The sequence below is a fragment of the Harpegnathos saltator genome, unplaced genomic scaffold, assembly GCF_003227715.2.
Source record: "Harpegnathos saltator strain DR-91 unplaced genomic scaffold, Hsal_v8.6 scaffold217, whole genome shotgun sequence".
NCBI classification, from domain to species: Eukaryota; Metazoa; Arthropoda; class Insecta; order Hymenoptera; family Formicidae; genus Harpegnathos; species Harpegnathos saltator.
The window spans coordinates 151,175-172,484 of record NW_020230003.1 but is presented as its reverse complement, the minus strand read 5'-3'; the positions used below and the strand labels follow the sequence as shown (position 1 = coordinate 172,484).

At 39.7% G+C, this 21,310-nt stretch overlaps 2 protein-coding genes across 7 annotated transcripts in view; one reads left to right on the top strand and one right to left on the bottom strand.

The window, feature by feature from the left end:
• dsx-c73A (doublesex cognate 73A) overlaps positions 1-14,180 on the bottom strand; it is a 40,139-nt gene extending 25,959 nt beyond the window's left edge. The window contains exons 1-3 of one of the 5 annotated variants that reach the window (XM_025298411.1): positions 9,891-10,046; positions 9,581-9,668; positions 8,437-9,340 (exon numbers count right to left, since the gene is read on the bottom strand). In XM_025298411.1, coding sequence (XP_025154196.1) covers positions 8,437-9,340; positions 9,581-9,612 — 936 coding nt within the window. In that variant the 5' untranslated portion in view covers positions 9,613-9,668; positions 9,891-10,046. Of the gene's footprint in view, positions 1-8,436; positions 9,341-9,580; positions 9,669-9,890; positions 10,047-11,854; positions 12,030-13,608 lie in introns of those variants that run through there. The other 4 variants (XM_025298410.1, XM_011144681.3, XM_025298413.1 and 1 more) reach the window with 4 other exon arrangements.
• The window catches only part of LOC105185300 (elongation factor-like GTPase 1), a 71,921-nt gene that overhangs the window by 32,873 nt on the left and 17,738 nt on the right, over positions 1-21,310 (top strand). The window lies entirely within an intron of this gene.

Genomic DNA, 21,310 nt, shown 5'->3' with positions numbered 1-21,310 from the left:
ATCTTTCTTTTCTTCTTTTTTTCAGTACTCTATGTTTACGTCTCTTCGTAGAAAAACTCATCCGTTTATCGCTCGAAATTATAGTGATTCGAGGAAGCAATGAGAGAGAAGAAGAGAAAGAGAGAGAGGGGGAAAGGAGGGGGCAGAGGGAGAAAGAGTATAATGTTGGGTTATCAACTTTCAGAGGCAATGAAGGAAAAAAGTAAAATTCCAGGACCCGACAAATATTGTATTTTCGATGCACCGATTCCCGTATTGTCGGCATTCAGTTCTTTCTCGCATTCTATCGCAGGCTTGTACATTTTGTCGATTTAACGTTCTTCTTCCTTACGTCGTAAAAAAAACACAAGAAACGCTTGTCGCCTTTTTTCACAGACCACAGCCCTGTCCGATTAAAGTGAAACCGCTAGTTGATTTACCGCCTTTATTTCATCTCGATATAACTGCAAGAAGCGCTTGTTCGCTCGGCGCGTTACTATTTCGCGGACAAATAGTACACAAATATGCAGGAAGTAGCACAGAGTAAATCGATTAAAGCCAAGCCAGAATAGGTCGCGTTAAATTGTCCGTGGCCATACCACGTTATTGCTCCCCCTCTCCTTTCTTTCTTCTCCTTCTCTATCTCGCTTTCGTCGTTTGCCATTCTTCTACAATTCCTTTTCTCTCTTTCTCCTCTCTCTTCCTCCCTCCCTCTCTCTCTCTCTCTATTCTTTTATTTTCTAACATTTTCTTTTCAACGTCGTCGCGTTCCATTGGTGATATTAGCACCGGTTGATCCGTTTGCGTCACGACCGTGAACGCTCGTCCTCCTTTCGCTATTTGTAGATTTGTCGACCTAATGCATGTATCGGTACCAAAATGCAAGGTGTACCATCACAGTCCTTGACTTTGGACACGCTCGCTTCGACAGAGTACTTTTTTCTCTTCTGTTTTCTGTTAATCTGATTCAACGCGAAACTTGCGTGCGGAAATTTTTATTCGTCACATATGCGCGAGTAGTAGCCAACTTTGGTGAAAAGTTGTCGTTGCGCGTCGACGAGACGTTGAAGAATACAGTTGAGGAATTTGACATTGTAAGCGGCGGATTTTCTCTTCTCTCTTTTTCCTCCTTGTTCTCGCGTCGGTCTTATGATGTCGCAACGAATCGTGATTCGCGAATGTTGCGCGCGCGCGTTTCCGAGATTCCTACAATTATTATCCTTAAGAATCCTTAAGTATCTTTGAGAAAAGAAGCCACGATTTACCGTTGCACTCTATTCACGGTTGTTTTTGTAAAATTAAGTAGCGTAGAAGCTCGCGTTCAGCATGAGCTATTATTAGTCGCGCAGGAAACAGCGCGCCCATTGCTCCACCGGTGGACTGTCTCGCAAACGGTACAATGGAGAAGTTTTCCTTGGAATCCTTTTGTGTTCGATGAAAAATGGAAAGTAATGCGCACGATTTTCATGAGCAATGCGTAAGAGTGTCTCTTCGTCCGCTTGCATCGATAACGGCATATACTTTCTATAGCCAATATCCTCCTGAGACACAACATTACTTAATCGCTCGACAAAACACGCGAAAGTAATAAATATTAAATATCGGATGTAGAGAAAGCGTGTTATATGTGTAGCGAGTGCTTGAAGTAACAATTTTCACGAACGAGCAGTTGCTTCAAGCCAGACTGCTTGCGTGTCTTAATCATTAAATGAGACGGTTCTTCTCCATCAACCGAGAGGTTTCGGAAAATATTTCGAATGCTCGACAACTTTGACTGGTAATATATCTTAACATCGATACATTAAACATCTCTGTTTCTGGATCAAAAACATAAAAGAAGACACGTAACATCTTTTCTCAATGAAGTTCACGTTCTCAATGAAGTTCAACGTATCTATATCCAGTAAAAGCACATTTTCAGATAATAAATCGAAAAATTTGAAACATGCAATTGCCCTAAAGATTTACTATAATATGCATAATCCGCATAAAGACAAATTATAATACTGAAAAATTATATAATACTGGAAAATTATGGTACTGCACTTTATATGAGAAAATGTACCGAAATATACAGGATGTATAAAAAGTACTGGGACAGCGAAATATTTCGAAAACTTTTGTCTGAAAGATTTTTTTATTAGCCTAGTATTTTTTGAAGTATTTAAGGAAAATTTGGTAACTGTTTCAAGATTTTGCTTACGATATCTCGCTAACTATTTGTCGGAAGAAAAAGTGGGACTAGATTTTTTACTCTATTTGATCTTAAAAATATATTGTTACAAAGTGTCCTAACTTTTGTTAATTTAATAATTTTGAAATTTCTAAAGATAAAGTAAAAAAAATAAAAACCAAGACGCTACTGTAACAATATATTCTTGAGACCAAATAGAATAAAAAATCTGGTACCATTTTTTCTTTCGACAAATAGTTGGCGAGATATCGTAAGTTAAATGTCGAAAAAGTTATCAGGTTTTCCTCAAATATCTAAAAACTTTTAGGCAAATAAAAAAATGATTTAGACAAAAATTGTCCAAATTATTTGGTAGAAAAATGATATAATAAAAAATTGGAATTTCCATTTAAAGAAGTAATAATCAGTGAATATCTTGAAAGTGACGCCATCTGTAAATAAAATGATATAGTTGGTTTTATGTCTTCTTTGAAATCATACAACTTTTGTCTGGAATGTTTCTTAATATCTTTCATATTTTTCGAGATTTTTGTCTGGCTCATTTAAAATAGGACATCCTGCATAGCTTCCCTGAAATAATAATAACTGAAATAATAATATTCCTGAAATAATAATTGGTAAAAAAGTATGTTAAAAAGCGGCTGCTTTTTATCCGGCATGTAAAATTTGCACAGTTTCTTATAGTTTCTTATAGTTTTTCGATTGTAGAATCATGTTAATATTCATTTGCTACCAAAGTGTGGGAAAAATAAATAAAAACCCCAAAAAATGAGCTATTTATGACTTCTGCTTTTCCTTCTAAATATAGCATGACTCGTTACAAAAGTGGATACGAGGGATATGTTGCCAATTTTAATAGCAAATGAATTTCATCACGTGATTCTATAGACAAAAAATTGTAAAAAAAAAATAGGAATCATAAATGACTAATCTGTGGGATTTTTACTCTTTTCTCCCACATTTCGATAACAAACAGATATCACCAAGATTCTATGGCTCAATAACTATAAGAAACTATGCGAATTTTGTATATTGACTTGACGGCAAAAACCGGCTACTTTTTAACATATTCTTTTCTTATTGGACATTAGATGTATTCCAAAACATGTCAAGGTAAAAATTACTAGTATAAACAATAAATTACTTTCTTCTTTTACGATATTTTCGGCGTTAATAGATCGCCGCGACTGATCGAATCGTTGAATTATTTATTTCGTTACCGGCGCTATGTTCGGAAAATTGTGTTAGAGTAACGCTCCGTTACGCGTAACTCGGAAGTGCGCGTAGCGAGGGCAAAATTCCTATTCGGAACCGTTAGCAAAGTTCTCTATTTCTATCTCGTTCGCTATCGTAGCAACGCAACACGGACCGCTGAAAGAGCAGTCGTAAATATCGACGTGCATACAATACCGACATCGACATTAAGAAGATAATCAGCACGGTATTCTCGTGCCGTAAATACTCGTAAAATGGAAACATCGGTATTATCGCGAGCCGCGGATCCATTATCGCGAATGTATAATCCGCTATACGAGTAATCAAGCATGCTCGCATAATCTATAGGAAGCGGAATCATTCGGATCTTGATACAATTTAGTGGTCTGCGTGCTTTGATAATTACGCTTTATCGTCCGGAATAGAAACGTGTCTACTTCCTTCGAGCCACTCGCATGTGCAAAATTCAACGAAGCATTTTATTTTGCAATAAATAATGTTGCAATGCGTTTTCCACGGGGAAGCGCACTTTATAGCACAAGACGAGTTTGTGATCCTGGCAATGATCCTTTCATAGCTGTACAAACGATCGAGAAGGATTTCGTTCTGAGAACGTTGTAAGATTGGTAGTCTACGAAGGTCTAGGAAAACAAAACAAAAAACAAAGATATGCATCTCGTTGCACAGTCGACAGTGAAGAACTTGCCAACTTCCGCGCTTTTTTTAGAAATTCTCTACCATCTCGGTTTCTTTATACAGAGTGTCCCATTTTAAATGTCCCAGACAAATATCTCGAAAAACATGGAAAATACGGAAAAATGTTTTAGACAGAAGCTGTATGATTTCAAGGAGGGCATGAAATAACTATATCAGTTTGTTTATAGATGGCGCCATTTTCGAAATATTCATTTCATTACTGATCATTACTTTTCTTAACTGTTTGTCGGAAGAAAAAATGGTACTAGACTTTTTTTTATTCTACTTTGTTTCAAAAATATATCGTTGCAATAGCGCCCTGACTTTTACTAACTTATCGACTTTTGGAAATTTCAAAATCATCAAATTAACAAACTGATATAGTTATTTTTTATGTCCCCTCTGAAATTATACAACTTTTGTCAGAAACATTTTTCCGTATCTTCCATATTTTTCGAGATATTTGCCTGGGGTATTTAAAATGGGACACCCTGTATATAAAGAATTCAACGGTACTAGTCGATTTTGTTTTATGACACCTGTTTTATTTTGTGACTTCTAATGTAGAAGCTTATCCCATCTACGGAACATATTTCTCCCACGACAACCGATTGAGTAGAACTGCGTTGAGAGAAAGATCACGTTATTTAGGGAGGTGGTTATCGATGGTTCAAGGAAACAAAGGAGAAAAAAGGAAGAAAATGCTAAAAACAAATAAAAAGAAAACAAAGAAAATGATACACTATTGTAAAGTCAGTACTGGAAAACTTGCCGATTCACACACGTCACTTTTTCTTCTCTCTCCTCTTCCATATAAAAAATAGCAAACCCGAGCAAACAATTGTTAAGGCCATCCTTATGAAGCATAAGGCCTTGATAAGACTGAAAGTAGGATGCCTTATAAAGAGATGCCTCATTATCATCATATCAGGCCTCGAGGTGAGTATTTTAGGGGTGCTTTAGATTTTATGAAATAAGGCTTTGATAGGAAAAGCTGAGAAGGATCTTAGAAGGATTTTTTAAGGATGCCTTAGATCCAATAAATAAGGCTTTGATGGGGGAAACTGATGTGGACCTTAGAAAGATCTTTTAAGGATGCTTTAGATGTACAAAATCAAGTTTTGTTATAGAAAATTAATAAGATCTGAAGCGTAGAATAAAATTATTATAGTTTAATATTGTTTTAGTAGATACGTTCTATTTGGTTTTTTCAAAGATTTTTTTAATTATACCGCAATTAAAAACAAATTTTATTAATTTTATTAGTTGCCATATTCATTAGTCTCTTCCAAGGATTTTTTTTTAGTATTGCCTTTGTTTTGAAATGCAGCAAACTTTAATAAAAATAGTAGCAGGATTTTTATGTGTAAAGAATGCTATATTTTATTGTAAATTATATTATAATTTTAAAATAAAAAATTCTTGTATACTAATAAGGTTATAAAGAAATAAAGTATTTACAGTCTAAATTTCTTGGAATGAAAAGAACAAATATTTTTACTCAAGCAATAATAAAAATATTGCCGTATAAGGCCCTTATAATATCGCTTTATCAGGACCCGTTAAACCCATTGTTACACATTTTGTAAGGCCTTTGTCTTTCTATTCCTACTAGGGTCCGATTAATGTTAGAGAAAAATAATCGAGCCTTTATTAGAACCCTATTAATTTTTCTACTCGGGAACTTGTTTCACTTTTCCCGTCCTGATGGCGACGGACTATCCATTATTCTCCCCCGCACTACATCTCGAGCGAAATCGGTATCAACTCTCGAAGCAAGTGCACGCGAACAATTCTCAAGCGAATGTCTACTCGATATAGATGAATGGTGTGACTCGTATCACCTACACCTGGTTGCCGCACGGCAAGCGGCAATTACATCCTGAGTCCTTCTTTCTATGCGCATTGTATGCTCATTCGTACCAGTTCACTGCAAAACTCACTCGACCGTGCTGCGTATAAATCAATTAAATCGTTGAGTATGCTTACCAGCCCGGTTTCACCGACACCATTGAATATCGGTCGCGGTCTCAAGTCTGCTTCCCTTCGCGTGTCGTTTATAGACTGCGACAATCTGCGCAGCGCGCAGAGGAGGGGGGAGGGGGTAAATTTAATTGATCTCACACGGCTGTAATGTGCACGCGCGTTTCTAATTAAACTTTTTCCCTCTTATTCTGTCGTAATCGTCGTTGTAATCACGAAAGGTGAACGGGGAATCAAATTGCGGTTAATTGAAAATCCACTTCCTTCGTTCGCGTAAATACACGATAGCGGGGAGATTCGATTTGCAGCGATCGCCACATGACTGGTCGTTTATTCGTCTTGCTGCTGCGCGTCGAACGCGTTTGTTCGATTGTTCGTCTCGCGGTAATTCGACGATATCAATTCTCCGTCGTGACACGGTGAATCGTGACGTACGTGTGAGTGTATACGTATGTGTGTGTGTGTGTATAAGCCGCCATCGCGTATGCCCTCGTATTCTTTTGCATTTTGCACAGGCGAGCCGGTAATGGATAGACAAATAATTCCGTCGCGCGAGATATTACATAGTCGATTTACGCATCGCCGTCATTAACGTCCGCGCGGTTATTATTACGAATACGTTAGAATATTTAATTATTATTAATGCTTCGCTCCCCGTTATTTCGCAACATCGCGTGCCCGCTGAGAGCGCAGTATATTTACCGTATTCCGCGGAACGAAATTGTCTATTTGTAATCAAGATGCGTTATATTCGCTTATTTGATCGTAAATGGCTCAACAGATTCATACACCATCGGTGTATCGCCGTTATCTTGAGAGAGAAGTAACGAGAGGAAAGGAGGGAGAGAGAGAGAGAGAGAGAGAGAGAGAGAGAGAGAGAGAGAGAGAGAGAGAGAGAGAGAGAGAGAGAGAGAGATCATGCACGGTGTTAAAGTTGCAAAAATACAATATCTCTTCAACAGAGGAGAATAATTTTTTCCTCGGGGCTATAAAACATTCGTTCCGATGTGACCCAATTGCCTCGACTAACTCATTTGGCTTATCGCGGAAAGAACAAGCGAGACATGCCGCGTACACTCGATTAACTTGGATAATTACGATATAACCCCGTATGTCCAGTCATACCGAATGTCGTCGATTACTTTCTCGTTTTACGCTATTTTGCGCGCGCATATCCGTCCACTCGACGTACGTGGAGTACGTATTTTCTAAGTACGGAGTACGTATGATGCACACGCTACTTTCTCGGTCGACCTATATGCGATTTTTTCTTAAGCTCCATACGATCCTCAATGTCGGCTGTATAACTCGAATCTGGGTTCCTTTCTACCGTGCATCATCAGGTACACGCTTTTCTGTACTCGCTCTCAAGGTAGGGAGAACCAGCAGGAACGGGATACGCGCGTGCTTGCGCGACAAGATATGGGCTTCTTTCTTCTCTTTTTTTCCGTCGGAGGAGAAGGGGAATAAAAAAGAGAGAGGGAGGAGAGGGTTCTCGGTGACGACGATTTATGGCGCGCCTAACGATTAGGTAAACCTGCAGTGGCAGTGAATTTTCCGCATCCTGTTGCCGCCGCTTTTCTTATTTTCGTTTCGACGCATGCGAAATGAGTCGCATGCGTTTAAGATGCCGACTAGAGCTGTCTCTTTTCCTCTTGCTCTGGAAATTACTTGCTCTAGAAATGATTTCGGAAACATCGGGCTCGTTGTATTGTCAATCACGGATAATCTGCCGATAAACCGTGCTATCGATCGAGTTTCTCGGGGCGTTCAGAAACGCCTTTAATTACCGGGCGGGTACGATAACGAGCTATACAGCGGATGTGAAACGCGACGAACACATGATCGAGAGAAATATCTCTCTCTCTCTCTCTCTCTCTCTCTCTCTCTGTCTCTTTCTTTCCCGCCATCAGTGTTCCCTTTGCCTTGCTACTTTCTCGGATGAGTTTCCGCCCGTCATCTTCCGAATGATTTCTGTTTTTGCTCGGAAATTCACTGTCATGAGCAACACGCCGGCAATTTTCACGTTAGAGCGTGACGCGCGCCGATATTTCAAGCGTAATATTCGCCTTTCGCTCGGCGCGCCGCATCCCGTTTGTCTTGCTCGTTGCGGAATTCGTCAACACCGCGCGATCTCCGATCGCGCTCCGCTGCAAATTAATTAAAACTCAGTGTCCCACTGAGGCTCGCTTTATCCGCCGTTTAAAGTAATTATAAGCGGAAATCTGCGTATACGGGAGATAATCGCAAAGAGGCGGTGATCTCGAGTAAAACCGAACAATACGAACAATATGACTGGAAAGTTGCTGCGGCTAGAGAAGTCACCCAACCGGTCGGTCGGTTGGTCAGTCTGCGGATAATGCGCTTACCTCGCTGATGCTGGTGTAATTTGTCGTCAGTTTGATTTGCGGTCTGATCTTTCCGGGCGATTCTCGTGTTTCTTTAGCCGATGTCAGAGGCGCAGTGGTCGTGACATTGGTGGCGATGGCGGCGATGGCAGCGGAGGAGGAGGCGGCGGCGGCGGCGGCCGCAGCCGTTGATTTCCTTGACAACACTGTGGCCGTGTGTTGGGTAGGTGAGATTATCCTCGGAGATGTTTCGGTGAAGGTAGAACTCGAGCTGGTGATGCCGCTGGTAATGTCCAAGTCGTCGGAGGTCGCGTTCGTCGTGAAAGCCGCCGTGGACACTAACGACGGCGTCGTTCTCGTGACGATCGTCGGTAGTTTCAATGTTGTCGTGGCGGATGTAACGGCTATTTCCGCCGTCGTCGCCGCTGAGGTTGCCGTCGCCATGGCCGTTGCCGTCGCTGCCGTCGTTGCCGTCGTGACGGCGACCGCCGCTGTCGCCGTCATCGTTGCCGTCGCCGCTGCCATGGTGCTGGTCGCTGCAGCCAGTGACGACGGAGACGCCGAGAAGGGCGATGATAAATGCAAAGTGGTGTTCTTCAGGGCGTATGGGAACGTCGCGTTCGCGATTGGTCTCGATGCCGTGGTCGCGGTAATCATAGTCACGTCCTTCTTACCTCCGCCAGGCGCGATCGGAGTGGTTTTCTTTCCTTTGGTTAGATCGTCGGGACGCACCTTCGGCGACGCTGGTACCGCCAGCACCGCCGTCAACAGCGCGAGCCAAACGTACCACCTGATAGCTCGCATTCTTGACATTGATGCTTTGCGAAATGCTACTTTCGGTATTCTCGTCGCGGTGCACTCCTTCTCAAATTTTCTTGCAACGATAGCCGATCGATATCGTGTCACTCGATGTCTTTTATAGGATCTGCAAATATAACAATATAAAAATTATATTATTATTATTTCGCGCCCGTGATAGATGACTTATTCGAACTAATTTATTCATTATTGAAGTTTTTTTATTAAAAATTATTTATTTAATTAGTACCCAGTATTATATTTTTATCTCGTCTCTTTTATCCTCTTTTATATTTTTATATTTTATATTTTTTTTTATTTTATTTATGAAACTAGAAATCAACTTAAATCAACGAAAGAAACTTAACTCTCCGTCTTATTTCCTTCTTTGCTATCCATTGTAAATTGATTGACTAATTGATTTTATTTTTCTATCATATACCGACGTTGTCTTCCTGAGAGGAGAAATAAATGTTAGCAGCTTGTAAACGTAGATAATGTAGAACGTAATACAACATATCGACCATCATATACAAGACATGCGCGCGCGCGCGTGTATGTGTGGCGCATTTTACTCTCTCGAGGTAGTATTTGCTTCAGTACTGCCTCGACAGAGTAGAGCTCTCGCTCTCACAACGGTAATTAGATTTTTCTCATGTAGTTAAGTGCATACTAACGTGAATACAGTATTCGCCATTTCGTCACTAATCAGGATTTGAGAGACGTCAGGAAGAGTTCGTAATTCAACTTCATTTTTACGATTTCTCTCTTCTCCGCTGTAATTTTTCTATCTGTCTCTCCACATTTCTCTCTCTCTCTCTCTCTCTCTCTCTCTCTCTCTCTCTCTCTCTCTCTCTCTCTCTCTCTCTCTCTCTCTCCTCTCTCTCTTCTCTTTTTTTTTTTTTTTTTTTTTTTTTTTTTTTTTTTTTTTCTCTCTCTCTCTTCTCTCTCTCTCTCTCTCTCTCTCTCTACACAGTCTTTATATGATTATAACTGAATAAGCCATTTCTAGTATGAGTAAACTCGACGCAATATGGAAACTAAACGACGCATCTGTGCACGTGATATGGAAAACGGTCGAGAGATAACTGCAACATGTCAAGTTCAATGATACTTACTGCCTGAAGATGTGGAAGGGGATCTCGTTACGCAGGCGGAGTGTTATCTAATGGAATCGTACTAAAGGGTGTCCCAAAATTCACGCAAGAAGTAATTTTGATAGAAAACACAGATTTAATTAAAAATTGTAAATTTTTTATTGATTCATAAAGTATACAGTATAGGGTTATGTATGGAATAGCATATCGGGTAAATGGCCTCCACGGCTTTGCTGGCATATATGCACTCTTTTGTTGAAATTTCCTCCTTCAAGGCGTGGGTGGTCGTGGGCTTGTTGGCATAAACCTTAGACTTCAAAAAACTCCAAAGAAAAAAGTCCAACGGCGTTAAATCGCATGATCTGGGCAGCCAAATCTGATCACCAAAACGGGAAATTACACGATCAGGAAATGACTTATGCAGTAATTGAATTGTTTCTCGGGCTGTATGGCATGTGGCACCGTCTTGTTGAAACCACATGTCGTCCACATCCATATCTTGCAATTTCGGCACAAAAAACTGGATTATCATGTCGCGATAGCGAGCACCATTAACTGTTATTGCCTGACCAGCCGCATTTTCGAAGAAGAATGGTCCGATGATGCCTCCAGCCGCCAAAATCCGCATCAAACAATGGCACGTTGTGGATGCATTTGTTTCTCAACAATCACTTGTGGATTTTCTGAATCCCAAATGCGACAATTTTGTCGATTAACCAAGCAATCAAGGTGAAAATGAGCCTCATCGCTGAAGATGATTTTGTTTGAAAAATCAGTATCTACAGCAGCAGGTTGTTGTTCCATAATCCATTCAACGAACTCTCTTCGCTGTGGCCGTTTACCCGATATGCTATTCCATACATAACCCTATACTTTATGTATATTTTATGAATCAATAAAAAATTTACAATTTTTAATTATAAACCTGTTTTCTATCAAAATTACTTCTTGCATGAATTTTGGGGCACTCTTTACAATGAATTGTACGGCGAACGAGAATAGTCTGCAAAAATGTCAAATCAAGACGAGATGACAAATTTTCTCCGTTTTCCTCAGATGAGCATTTATTACAAGATTCTTTTAACACGACCTTGCAATCTCAAAACAATTTTTTTTTAATTGAACCAGATTACTCTTCTCGGTAAAAACATGTGCTTAGATAGAAACGGAAGAATAAAAAAAAGAAGAATGTGCATTTATTCACTTCTTTTCCTACCGCAGTTGCCGCGCGCCGAATCGAAGCAAATAAAGGTATCTGTCGAGCTATTGAGGCAAGAAATTTTCCCGGTGTTTCCCTTTAACGAAGAGATATCACGAAAATTTTTTATCGCAATTCGGTAGTCATTTTCAACGTTTTCTCAAATCCAATCAGATCCAACTAAATCCTATTTTTCTCGCTTGAAATGTTCGCCGACGAGAGAGAATTAGATAGAAATTACTAAAATAATCGGGGAGGAGGGGAGGGAGGCACACGTGCTTTATTGCTTGATCTTGCTGAATATCAGTGTGTCGGTCCACAGCAAGTTGACCGTTTATCTGCCTACCTGCCTACGTATTTTCCTTTCACGCGCTCGATCTTGTCCGACGCTACTGCAACAGTTATCGCACGTCTGCCATACGACACTGGCGAAATTGGGTCATTCGGTACAAACCATATGCGCCGTTATCTTGTTGCATTTGCAAGGTCGTATCGATCCGCACGCTCCGGACATCAGATGTTAGATATTACGTTTCATTAGAATATTTCTCGTGTCGTTGAACACGCGATAGATACATATCTCGCTTATCTCGAGGATGATGTGAGGCGAGACGAAATATGCAGCGCCTCGATAGTACGAGAAATACGCTCGTGGAAGCGGCGCACTGCAAAGTAGAATATTTTCGCGAAAACACGCGTCCGGTAATTTGCCGGACTAACGAGACCGAAAGGAAAGCGCGCTTGCCTCGCTTGACTGTACAAAGTTGTGTAATTAGCGATGGATATAAGGCTCCTCCCTCCGAAGTTCGTTTCTCTCTCTCTCTCTCTCTCTCTCTCTCTCTCTCTCTCTCTCTCTCTCTCTCTCTCGCCCATCTCTTAAAATTATTCGCGCTCGCATCTCTATGCGACACGTAAAGGATCTCGCGCGTTTCAAAAGGCGAAGTCGGGAGACAAAGGAGGCCTGAGAGTCGCGTCTCAATGTGCCGACGTGCCCGCCTAACGGATCTTTCGTAAATTGGCTTAACGTGTTACAGCCCTTTTCCTTATTGTAGTGTCCCGCGTTCATTGTACCGTGCTCGTCGCATCGTTCACCGCGGTGAGATCCGTGAATAGCCGGCTTCTTGCGGCGTAACGTGATATCACGGCGATGTCGTACCATATGTTCGCTTTCGTGCAATTTGGAATACGAGTTGCTGCCGACCATAGTAATTTGCTCCGGGAAATGTAATTGTCGGAAGATTTGAGCCAAGGATCTTATTGTTGTCTATCGTCCAGCAAATTTGCATCATCGAGGGGAAAAAAGAAGAGCACGGGAAACGCGAAGTTTGATATTTGGGATAATACACCACTAGGTTGCTTTCGCATCGATAGCACCGACAGTTGGACACGTTCTCTAGGTCACAGCGGAAATACGAAAAGCAATGTCGGCGGTCGAAATATCGGAATATTAACTGCGCGTGATCTTTCTTTTGAATGACCACGTTGACCGCGTTGATCCGGATGCTGATAGAGCGAATCTGTGACTCGTTTTTTCTCTCTTTTTCTTTGTTGAGACATAATTATATCCTCTTAATTAATCCATTAATTTTACTTTGAAATTTCCACTCAAGAATTCATTACGTAAAATATGACTTATAAAAGATTATTAATTATTAATTATTTTATATATCAACACAGTAACAAACTAAATTAACCGTTATCTGGATGAAACAGATATCAAAATATTGAAGATTACCAATTATTCGATTTGTTATTTTTCCTTCTTCAACTAAAAAGTAATGATTTTATATCTTGATAGTTTTATCGTACAATAATTGAAAATAATTGAAAACAGACAACGAAATCATTCGCATAATTTATATATTCAAATTTTTATTTAAGAATCGAAAAATAATAAAAGGAAAGACGACGGAACATTTTATACAAACAATAGAAATAGATGAACATGTTTGAAATTTTCGCAAGCGCGGATACAATCGCACGAGCGAGTTGTCGACCCATAAATTTGCGATACCGCGTAACAATGCGCGGTGCCTTGCGATGCGATTATATTGGATGCGCCGTTAATATCGGATTGACAAAGGCATTAAGCACTCATACCTCTCGGCGCAGCGTGTTGATCAGTGTACCGACCCTTGACCTTGACTTTCGTCCTCGCTCCACCTCGACGGCGCGACCTCGTCGTTGGCGCCGACCTCGACCGCGATCCCCGCTAGCAAGGAAGGAAGGAAGGCGATCGTACAGCTGTATTGACCTGCCCCAACACGTCCGCTGACAGCTCTTTTCGGTAGGCTTCGGTATCAAATCCTGACCCTTTTCCGGTGCCTTTTCCGTCTTTCCGAAAACGTGCGTGCGCGCGCGCGCGCGCGTGCTACGACTCCGTCGTTCGTACGCTTGCACGCACTAACTCGAGCGAGTACGAATGCTCCCGACGATCCAGGTGAGCAACCAGCCGCCGACGTTGGACGCTTCCGCGGCTGTTCGCTTCATACAGACCTATGCGATAAGACACCTGAGTGTTTTGACACCTGAGGCCCGACCGTTTTGCGATGTTTCCGCTTTTTCTCGCGCACAACCACCCTTTTCCGCGTTCTAGGGCAGCTTCGTTTGTTAGGATGAGCACTTGCTCTCTATTAAGAAAGAAGGAGGGAGGGAGAGACAGAGAGAGAGAGAGAGAGAGAGAGAGAGAGAGAGAAGAGAGAGAGAGAGAGAGGAAAAAGAGAGAAAGAGAAAGAGCGAGAGGCGGAATTCGATGAGGACGATAGACGAGAAAGAGGCAAGTTCTCTCGCGATGAGATTGTTTCGGGGTTTGCGTCCGACTGCGGACCCGCGTAGGACGCTACGAGCCTATGAGTCCCCGCTAGTCCCACTTACCAACCAACCAGAAACTGCTCGAGTATAGCCGGTATCCTGCGCCGCATCTCCGCCAATCCTCTCTACCTTCCACGCCGTGGACTCGAGCGCGTATTTGCGCTCGCGAGGCTGTTGCTCGTTCGCGATTACTTGCTTTTCGTCTTTCGTCGACGGAGTCGCCGGAGGGCCCCGGGGAGATTCACGTGAGATTAACAATCGCGCGACGGTTTATGAACTGTCGATTGATATATGCCGAGTGCTTTGCATCGACGATTTTCCAGAGTCCACGTAAAATTAAACTCGACACGCCTGTTCTGAATTCTGTGCGCGGGAAAGTACACACTGCATTCGAGTAAACGTTACATGTTTCAAGCAGGGTTGGAGAGTAATTCGTTACTTGTAACGAAGTTACAGTTACAGTTTTTTTCTTTTTTGGTAACTGTAACTATAACTTAACTTTATCCCGTTTTTTCCATCTGTAAATGTAACTTAGTTACATTTGTTTTATAATTTTTAAGTTTAAAATATATAAAGCAACTATTAAAGTAACTAATAACTTTAATAGTTACTTTAATAGTTGCTTTATATATTTCAAACTTAATTTGCAGACCAGCACGATAACGCGACGTGCGATGTTTGATATCCGATAAACATACTTAGTTATTCTGGCTGCATTTGGAAACGCTCATCTATCTTTATCATTCATTAGATGTAAAAGAAGGATAAAATGATGCAATAGCGCTTATATTCTTCTCTCCGAACGTAACCTGCATTTTTTTTTTTCAAAAAAATTGCACGCCTATTGGACATTCCGTCGCGCGTCGCTAGTCCTTATTTGTTAACATAACCTGCGTTTAGCGTGAAGTGCGTTGCGTGATTTCAGTTATATAAAAAATTCAAGCAATGGATAAAACATCTCAATCTTCGGAGAAGGATTGTAAAATGCCATGACCAGCATATGCAGAAATATTCGAATTACAGCAAAAATTTGGAAATGAGAACAACTGGGCATTTCTCTGCAAAATTTGCGCTGGCAAAAATATTATTCATGCAAGTAGAACTTCAACTGCAAATATAAGAAAACATATGAATATAAGTCTTTATTTATAAAATATCAATATACTTTTTAGTGAAAAAATCTAATTTTTTATGTTAAAATTACTTTTAGTATTTTTAGTATTTATTATCTCCATTAAATTCATTCACTTTTTTGTAATTGTTATTAATGTTGTTATTAATTGTTATAATTGTTATAGTCTTAAAGAATAAATATGAATTGTTTATTTAAATTAATCTAATTTGTAAAAATTATATACAACATAAGAAATATATAATAACCAACAAACTACTTTTATATAAATTTGAAGGAATTTACACAATTACGAAATTTAAAATAATAGCACAATTATTGTAAAAAGGTAACTGAAAAGTAACGACTCGTTACTTTCTAAATAACTGTAACTGTAACATGTTATTTTTAAAGGTCAGTAACTTGTAACTGTAACTGGTTACTATTTCAGTGAAAAAAACTGTAACTAGATACTTTTACAAAGTAACTTTCTCAATCCTGATTTCAAGTATCTCATCAATTCGTATCTGCAAATCTATTGCAAGTTCACATCAAAGCAAGTAAGCATCAAATTTATTTGAAATACATTCTAGGTCCCTCCTCCTTCTAGCAAGTTCAATATTTCAATCGAGAATATTAAAATAAAAATTCAGTTTACTCGTCACATAGAATACAAATTTTGTGATATTCTTGAAAGAAAGTGAATTTTTCTTTTGATTACATGCTAATGAATTTTTTTAAAACTTGAATTTTTTTTAAACTTACGACGATTATTAAGGAAATATTTTCCGTTAAAGACAACTATTTGAAAGAAGAAAAATGAACGCAAGTATCCTTCGGGTAATGAGACCTGAACACTGAGATTCATCACACCCACACGTGCAAAATCCAATATGCGTCAAACGATGATGAATTAATCGATCAATTCCTCCATTTAACGAGTTAAACGTTAATCATATCACGCGAAATTATTTTCTAGCAGAGAGCAATATGCGTCATCACGTTGACTCGTGTTCTTTCTTTTTTCCTCGTGAGTTTTGTTTTTCATATCGATCATTATTTTTATATATATATATATGTCATGTGTGCACACACACACACACACACATACACACACACACACACACACACACTAGAACGATTTTCAATGCTTTATTATTTCCCGTCCCCCCAGCGGCTCTCGCGTTTTATGATTTTTTGATCGCAAATACGAGCGAGCAAACTCGTCTGATGCACACGGCCTTTCTAAGAGGTTGGAACGTATATTCTTAATACAATGCGCTTCGGTGAAAGTCCGAGCGATATTTATTAGACATAAGATCAATTTGACACAGACGCTAATCATTGTCTACAGCGTAACGCAGACATGGGAAGTACATGCTCGGCTATGTACGTACAGCTCGTGTTCCATTAAATATCCTTTCGTTGTAGCGCGACGAGAAAGATGTCAGATTCGACATTGATATCTTGGCGCGGCGTCCTGATTAGTCCTGACCGCTAGAAGCGAAGAAAAACTGATTTCTGCTGTTCACGTTGATGCATTCTCGCGATCTCAAGAACGCGAATGGCGGTTCACATCTTTAAAGAAGAACGATTTTAAAAAGAAATTGAGTTGATGAGCAATAGTAAAAATAACAAATAATTCGAAAAAGCTAACGGAGAGGAACGCGACTACTAAGGCTAGATGTTTTTCATGATTTATGACTGTACCATTTTATCTTGGGATAATTGAAGCGTAAGATTTTGTGAGAAGAGAGAGAGAGAGAGAGAGAGAGAGAGAGAGAGAGAGAGAGAGAGAGAGAGAGAGAGAGAGAGAGAGAGAGAGAGACTTTAGATATTAAGAAAAAGTCTTTGATGTGTATAAAACACATGTTTATTATTTATATCAGAGGATCGTGAAAACGGGAGGACGATGACCGAATAAGTTTTTATCATGGAAAATTCATTCCATATTCATAAGGGAATTCGCTTTCTAAGTTCGATACGAGAGTATTTCGCGATACACTTCGTACATCACGGCACAACTAACAGGCATAATTATCATTTGGTGAGCAGTGTTTGCCGCGCGAATTACGAGCAATTAGATAGCCACTGCACACGAGAAAATGTATCGCCGAGTTAATTGCTGGTTAATTATTCTTTCGCAATTTCTTGCCGAGAGAAAAGTAAGAATAAAGAACATTATGCGGTAGAATGAACAACACGATTTTGTTCTTTTGTTCTGTGTAACAACTATAAGAATTGCATTCATAACTTGCGACCTTAATTTTATTAAGAATTTCTCTGTGCAATTCGGAGCAATTTTTTCGCGGAATTTTCTCTCAGTGAGAATATCATTAGAGATTTTTAACTTTATAACATCCTGAAAACAAAAAATTGTTAGGGCCATCCTCATGAAGCATAAGGCCCCGATAAGGCTGAAAGTAGGATGTCCTAAAGACGGATGCCTCATTATTACCACATCAAGCTCCGAAATGGATCTTTTAGGGATATTTTAGATTTTACGAAATGGCTACGAAATAAGGCTTTGATAAGAAAAATGAGGGCTTTAGAAGGATTTATTAGGGAACGCCTTAGATTTTACGAAATAATGCTTTAACATAGAAAACTGATGTGGGCCTTAGAAGGATCTTTTAAGGATGCTTTAGATATACAAAATCAAGTTTTGTTATAGAAAATTAATAAGATCTGAAGCGTGCAATAAAATTGTCATAGTTTAGTATTGTTTTAGTAGGTATGTTCTAATTGGTTCTTTTAAAGATTTTTTAATTATACCGCAATTAAAAACAAATGTTATTAGTTTTATTAGTTGCCTAATAGTAGAGACTAATATTCATTAGTCTCTCACCAGAAAGATTTTTCTAGTATTGCCTTTGTTTTAAAATGCAACAAACTTTAATAAAAATAGTAACAGGATTTTTATGTGTAAAGAGTGCTATATTTTATTGTAAAGTATTGTATGCTATATCTTTAAAATAAAATATTCTTGTTGTATACTACCTTATTATAGCAAGATTATAAGGAAATAAAGAAATTACAGTTTAAATTTCATGGAGTGAAAAAATGAATATTTTTACTCAAGCAATAATAAAAAATATTGCTTTATAAGGCTCTGTTGATATTGTCTTATAAAGCTCTCATAATATTGCCTTATAAAGATCTGTTAAACCATTTGTTATACAGTCTGTAAAGTAAGAGCGTGCACGGGTTAATATATAGAAAAATTTATTTTTAATGATTTTTAAGTACATGGATTTGTTATACTCCATGAGAAGAAAAATGCTATACCATTAATAATGAGTCCAGTCACCACTGGCATCTCCGAGGCATACTTTCCACTAAGTTGACTGCGTATTCATTCGGTAAAGACCTCCAAATGAGACGAATTTGTCGTGTCAGCTGCTTCAAAGTGCACACTCTTTTTCCTCGAAGCTTGTGCTTGAGATATGCCCACACATTTTCAATGGGATTTGCATCTGGCGACTGCGATGGCCAATCAAGTGTGACGATGCCAGACTGCTCTTTCCACTCGGTGCAAAGCTTGCTCCGGTGTTTTGGGTCGTTGTCTTCCTGTAAGATCCAGTCCTCGTTTTTTTTTATGAAGCATCGTTCAGCAGTCGGCAACAAACACTTCTCATAAATTTTAAGCATTAAGATCGGGTTCCGCTTAAACAAATTCACAATTTTTTTTCCATATTCGGTGTCACTTTGCCTATCGAGCCACGTTCTGGCAAGTCATCGACATTTTTGATCTTCTTATATTGCTGAACCCACTTAGCGACGAACGATTTTGACTTTCCCATGTATATAGCAGCCACTGCATATGACATTTTTGGTCCTTTGGGGTGGGAACAAAGGAACACAGCGCGATGCGTATGCGGCACTTATGGCGGTTAACGTGTTTCTCAGGTTAGAGTTCGACGTCAACTGAATCTTTTGTGACAAAGCATTCACGACAAAGATTTCATCTATCGGCTCACAAAAAAACTAGGACGATATTTGAAGCCAACTGCCATTTATGTCGTGCACGTTCTTACTTTACAGACTGTATACCTTGTAGGGCCCTTGTTTTTTCATTCTTACTTTTTCTTCTCGGGATATATTTGTGACTGAAACTCGAGTTAAACATTTTTTTTAAACAACGCTCACTCTTGAAATGAATCGATGAAAGTAGTTCCGTCATCCATTCGATCGTTCAAAGCTTAGTTCGCGAGATGCCTCGGTATTTTCGTTGGAGAAAAATTAAGTTAAAAGTGATTTTCGAGAGAGAAAATTTCGCGTTAAAATTAAAGTCGCGAATTACGGGATGCTCTGTACAATTGCCACAAATGCTAGTAACATGATAAACATAAGGCAACATGAAGCAACGTGTAATTGAAATTCGCATGCGTTTTGCCCATTATCCTTGATCGCGATTGAGTTATCGCGGCATTATCGGGATCATATGCCCGGTGGATATCCGCACAGATTTCCGAGTCAGATCGATTGTCGAAGACATATAGATTTTATTTTCGTGTTCTTTTTAAACGAACGACTTAATAGATATCTCCGGCTTAGTTCGCGAGATGCCTCGGTGTTTTCGTTGGAGAAAAATTAAATCAAAAGCGATTTTCGAGAGAGAAAATTTCATGTTAAGATTAAAGTCGTGAATTACGGAGTGTCCTGTACGATTGCCATAAATGCTAGTAACATGATAAACATAAGGCAACGTATAATTGAAATTCGCATGCGTTTTGCCCATTACCCTTGATCGCGATTGAATTATCGCGGCATCGTTGGTATCATACGCCCGGTGGATATCCGCACAGATTCCCGTGTCAGATCGATTGTCGAAGATATAGATTTTATTTTGATCGGTCTTTTTTTTAAACGAACGACTTGATAGATATCTCCCGCGATTGTGCGCGCTATGCGAAGAAAAGAGAACTCGATTCGCCTGAAAGCGGTGCGCGGCGCGGCGCGGCACGGCGCGGCGCGGCGTGATGGTAACGGTGCCGTAAGATGGTAACACGCAGGAGAGTAGAACATCCGCGAGTTGCTGCGGGTGATGGACCGTGACGTTCTCACAGATAACTCACAGCTTCCGACATTCATTCGCGTTCTGGTTACGTCAAGTTATCTTTGAGGATAACTCGCCGAGAGGAGTGCCATTCTTATGTACTTGGCGCGGTCGAGCGTTCATTTTTCGAAAGAGGGCTGGCGCGCTATTCACTTAGGATCGATTCCTTTCCTAACGGAGCATAAGCGGTTCGCAACATCTTTTTCGAATCTCCGCCTCGTCAGACGAGATCCGCGCGCTATTGGCATGTCGCGAGGTATTATATTAGCAAAAAGGTTATTTACGCTGTTATTAACTCGCAATTAACGTTACGTATTATAACGTGCTGCTTTTTATTTGTTCCTGCGACTAAAAGTATGACAATGCCATGCCGAGTGAGTCATTTGCGTGTAAAGGTGTAACGATGAGCTATGTGTGCATATGCATATGTATTATCAGAGTGAGAAGCGTCGTGAAGATAGAAGTTAATTATCGCTGTTAAGATTAGACACTCTCAAGTATTTCAGAATCGCGTCTTGCTACATAACACTTAGCGAGAGATGTTTCACGAAAAAGAGGAAAAGAGAAAGAAGAGAAAATATAATTAACATCTTTCTCACACTGTAGGGGCCTCTGTCAGATTCTTCTTTATCGACTTGTAGTAGATCAGAACATCCTTCGCGTCTTTATCTGATTCTCCCGAGCTCCTGGATTCGCGACTATTTCAAAGATTGATAAATCGCCTCGTACCTGTTATTGCATGTGTGCAAAAAAGATGTATATTTGCTTGAAAATTATTTGTAGCGCTTCGTAAGTAGACATTCTAATAAGTAACGAATAAA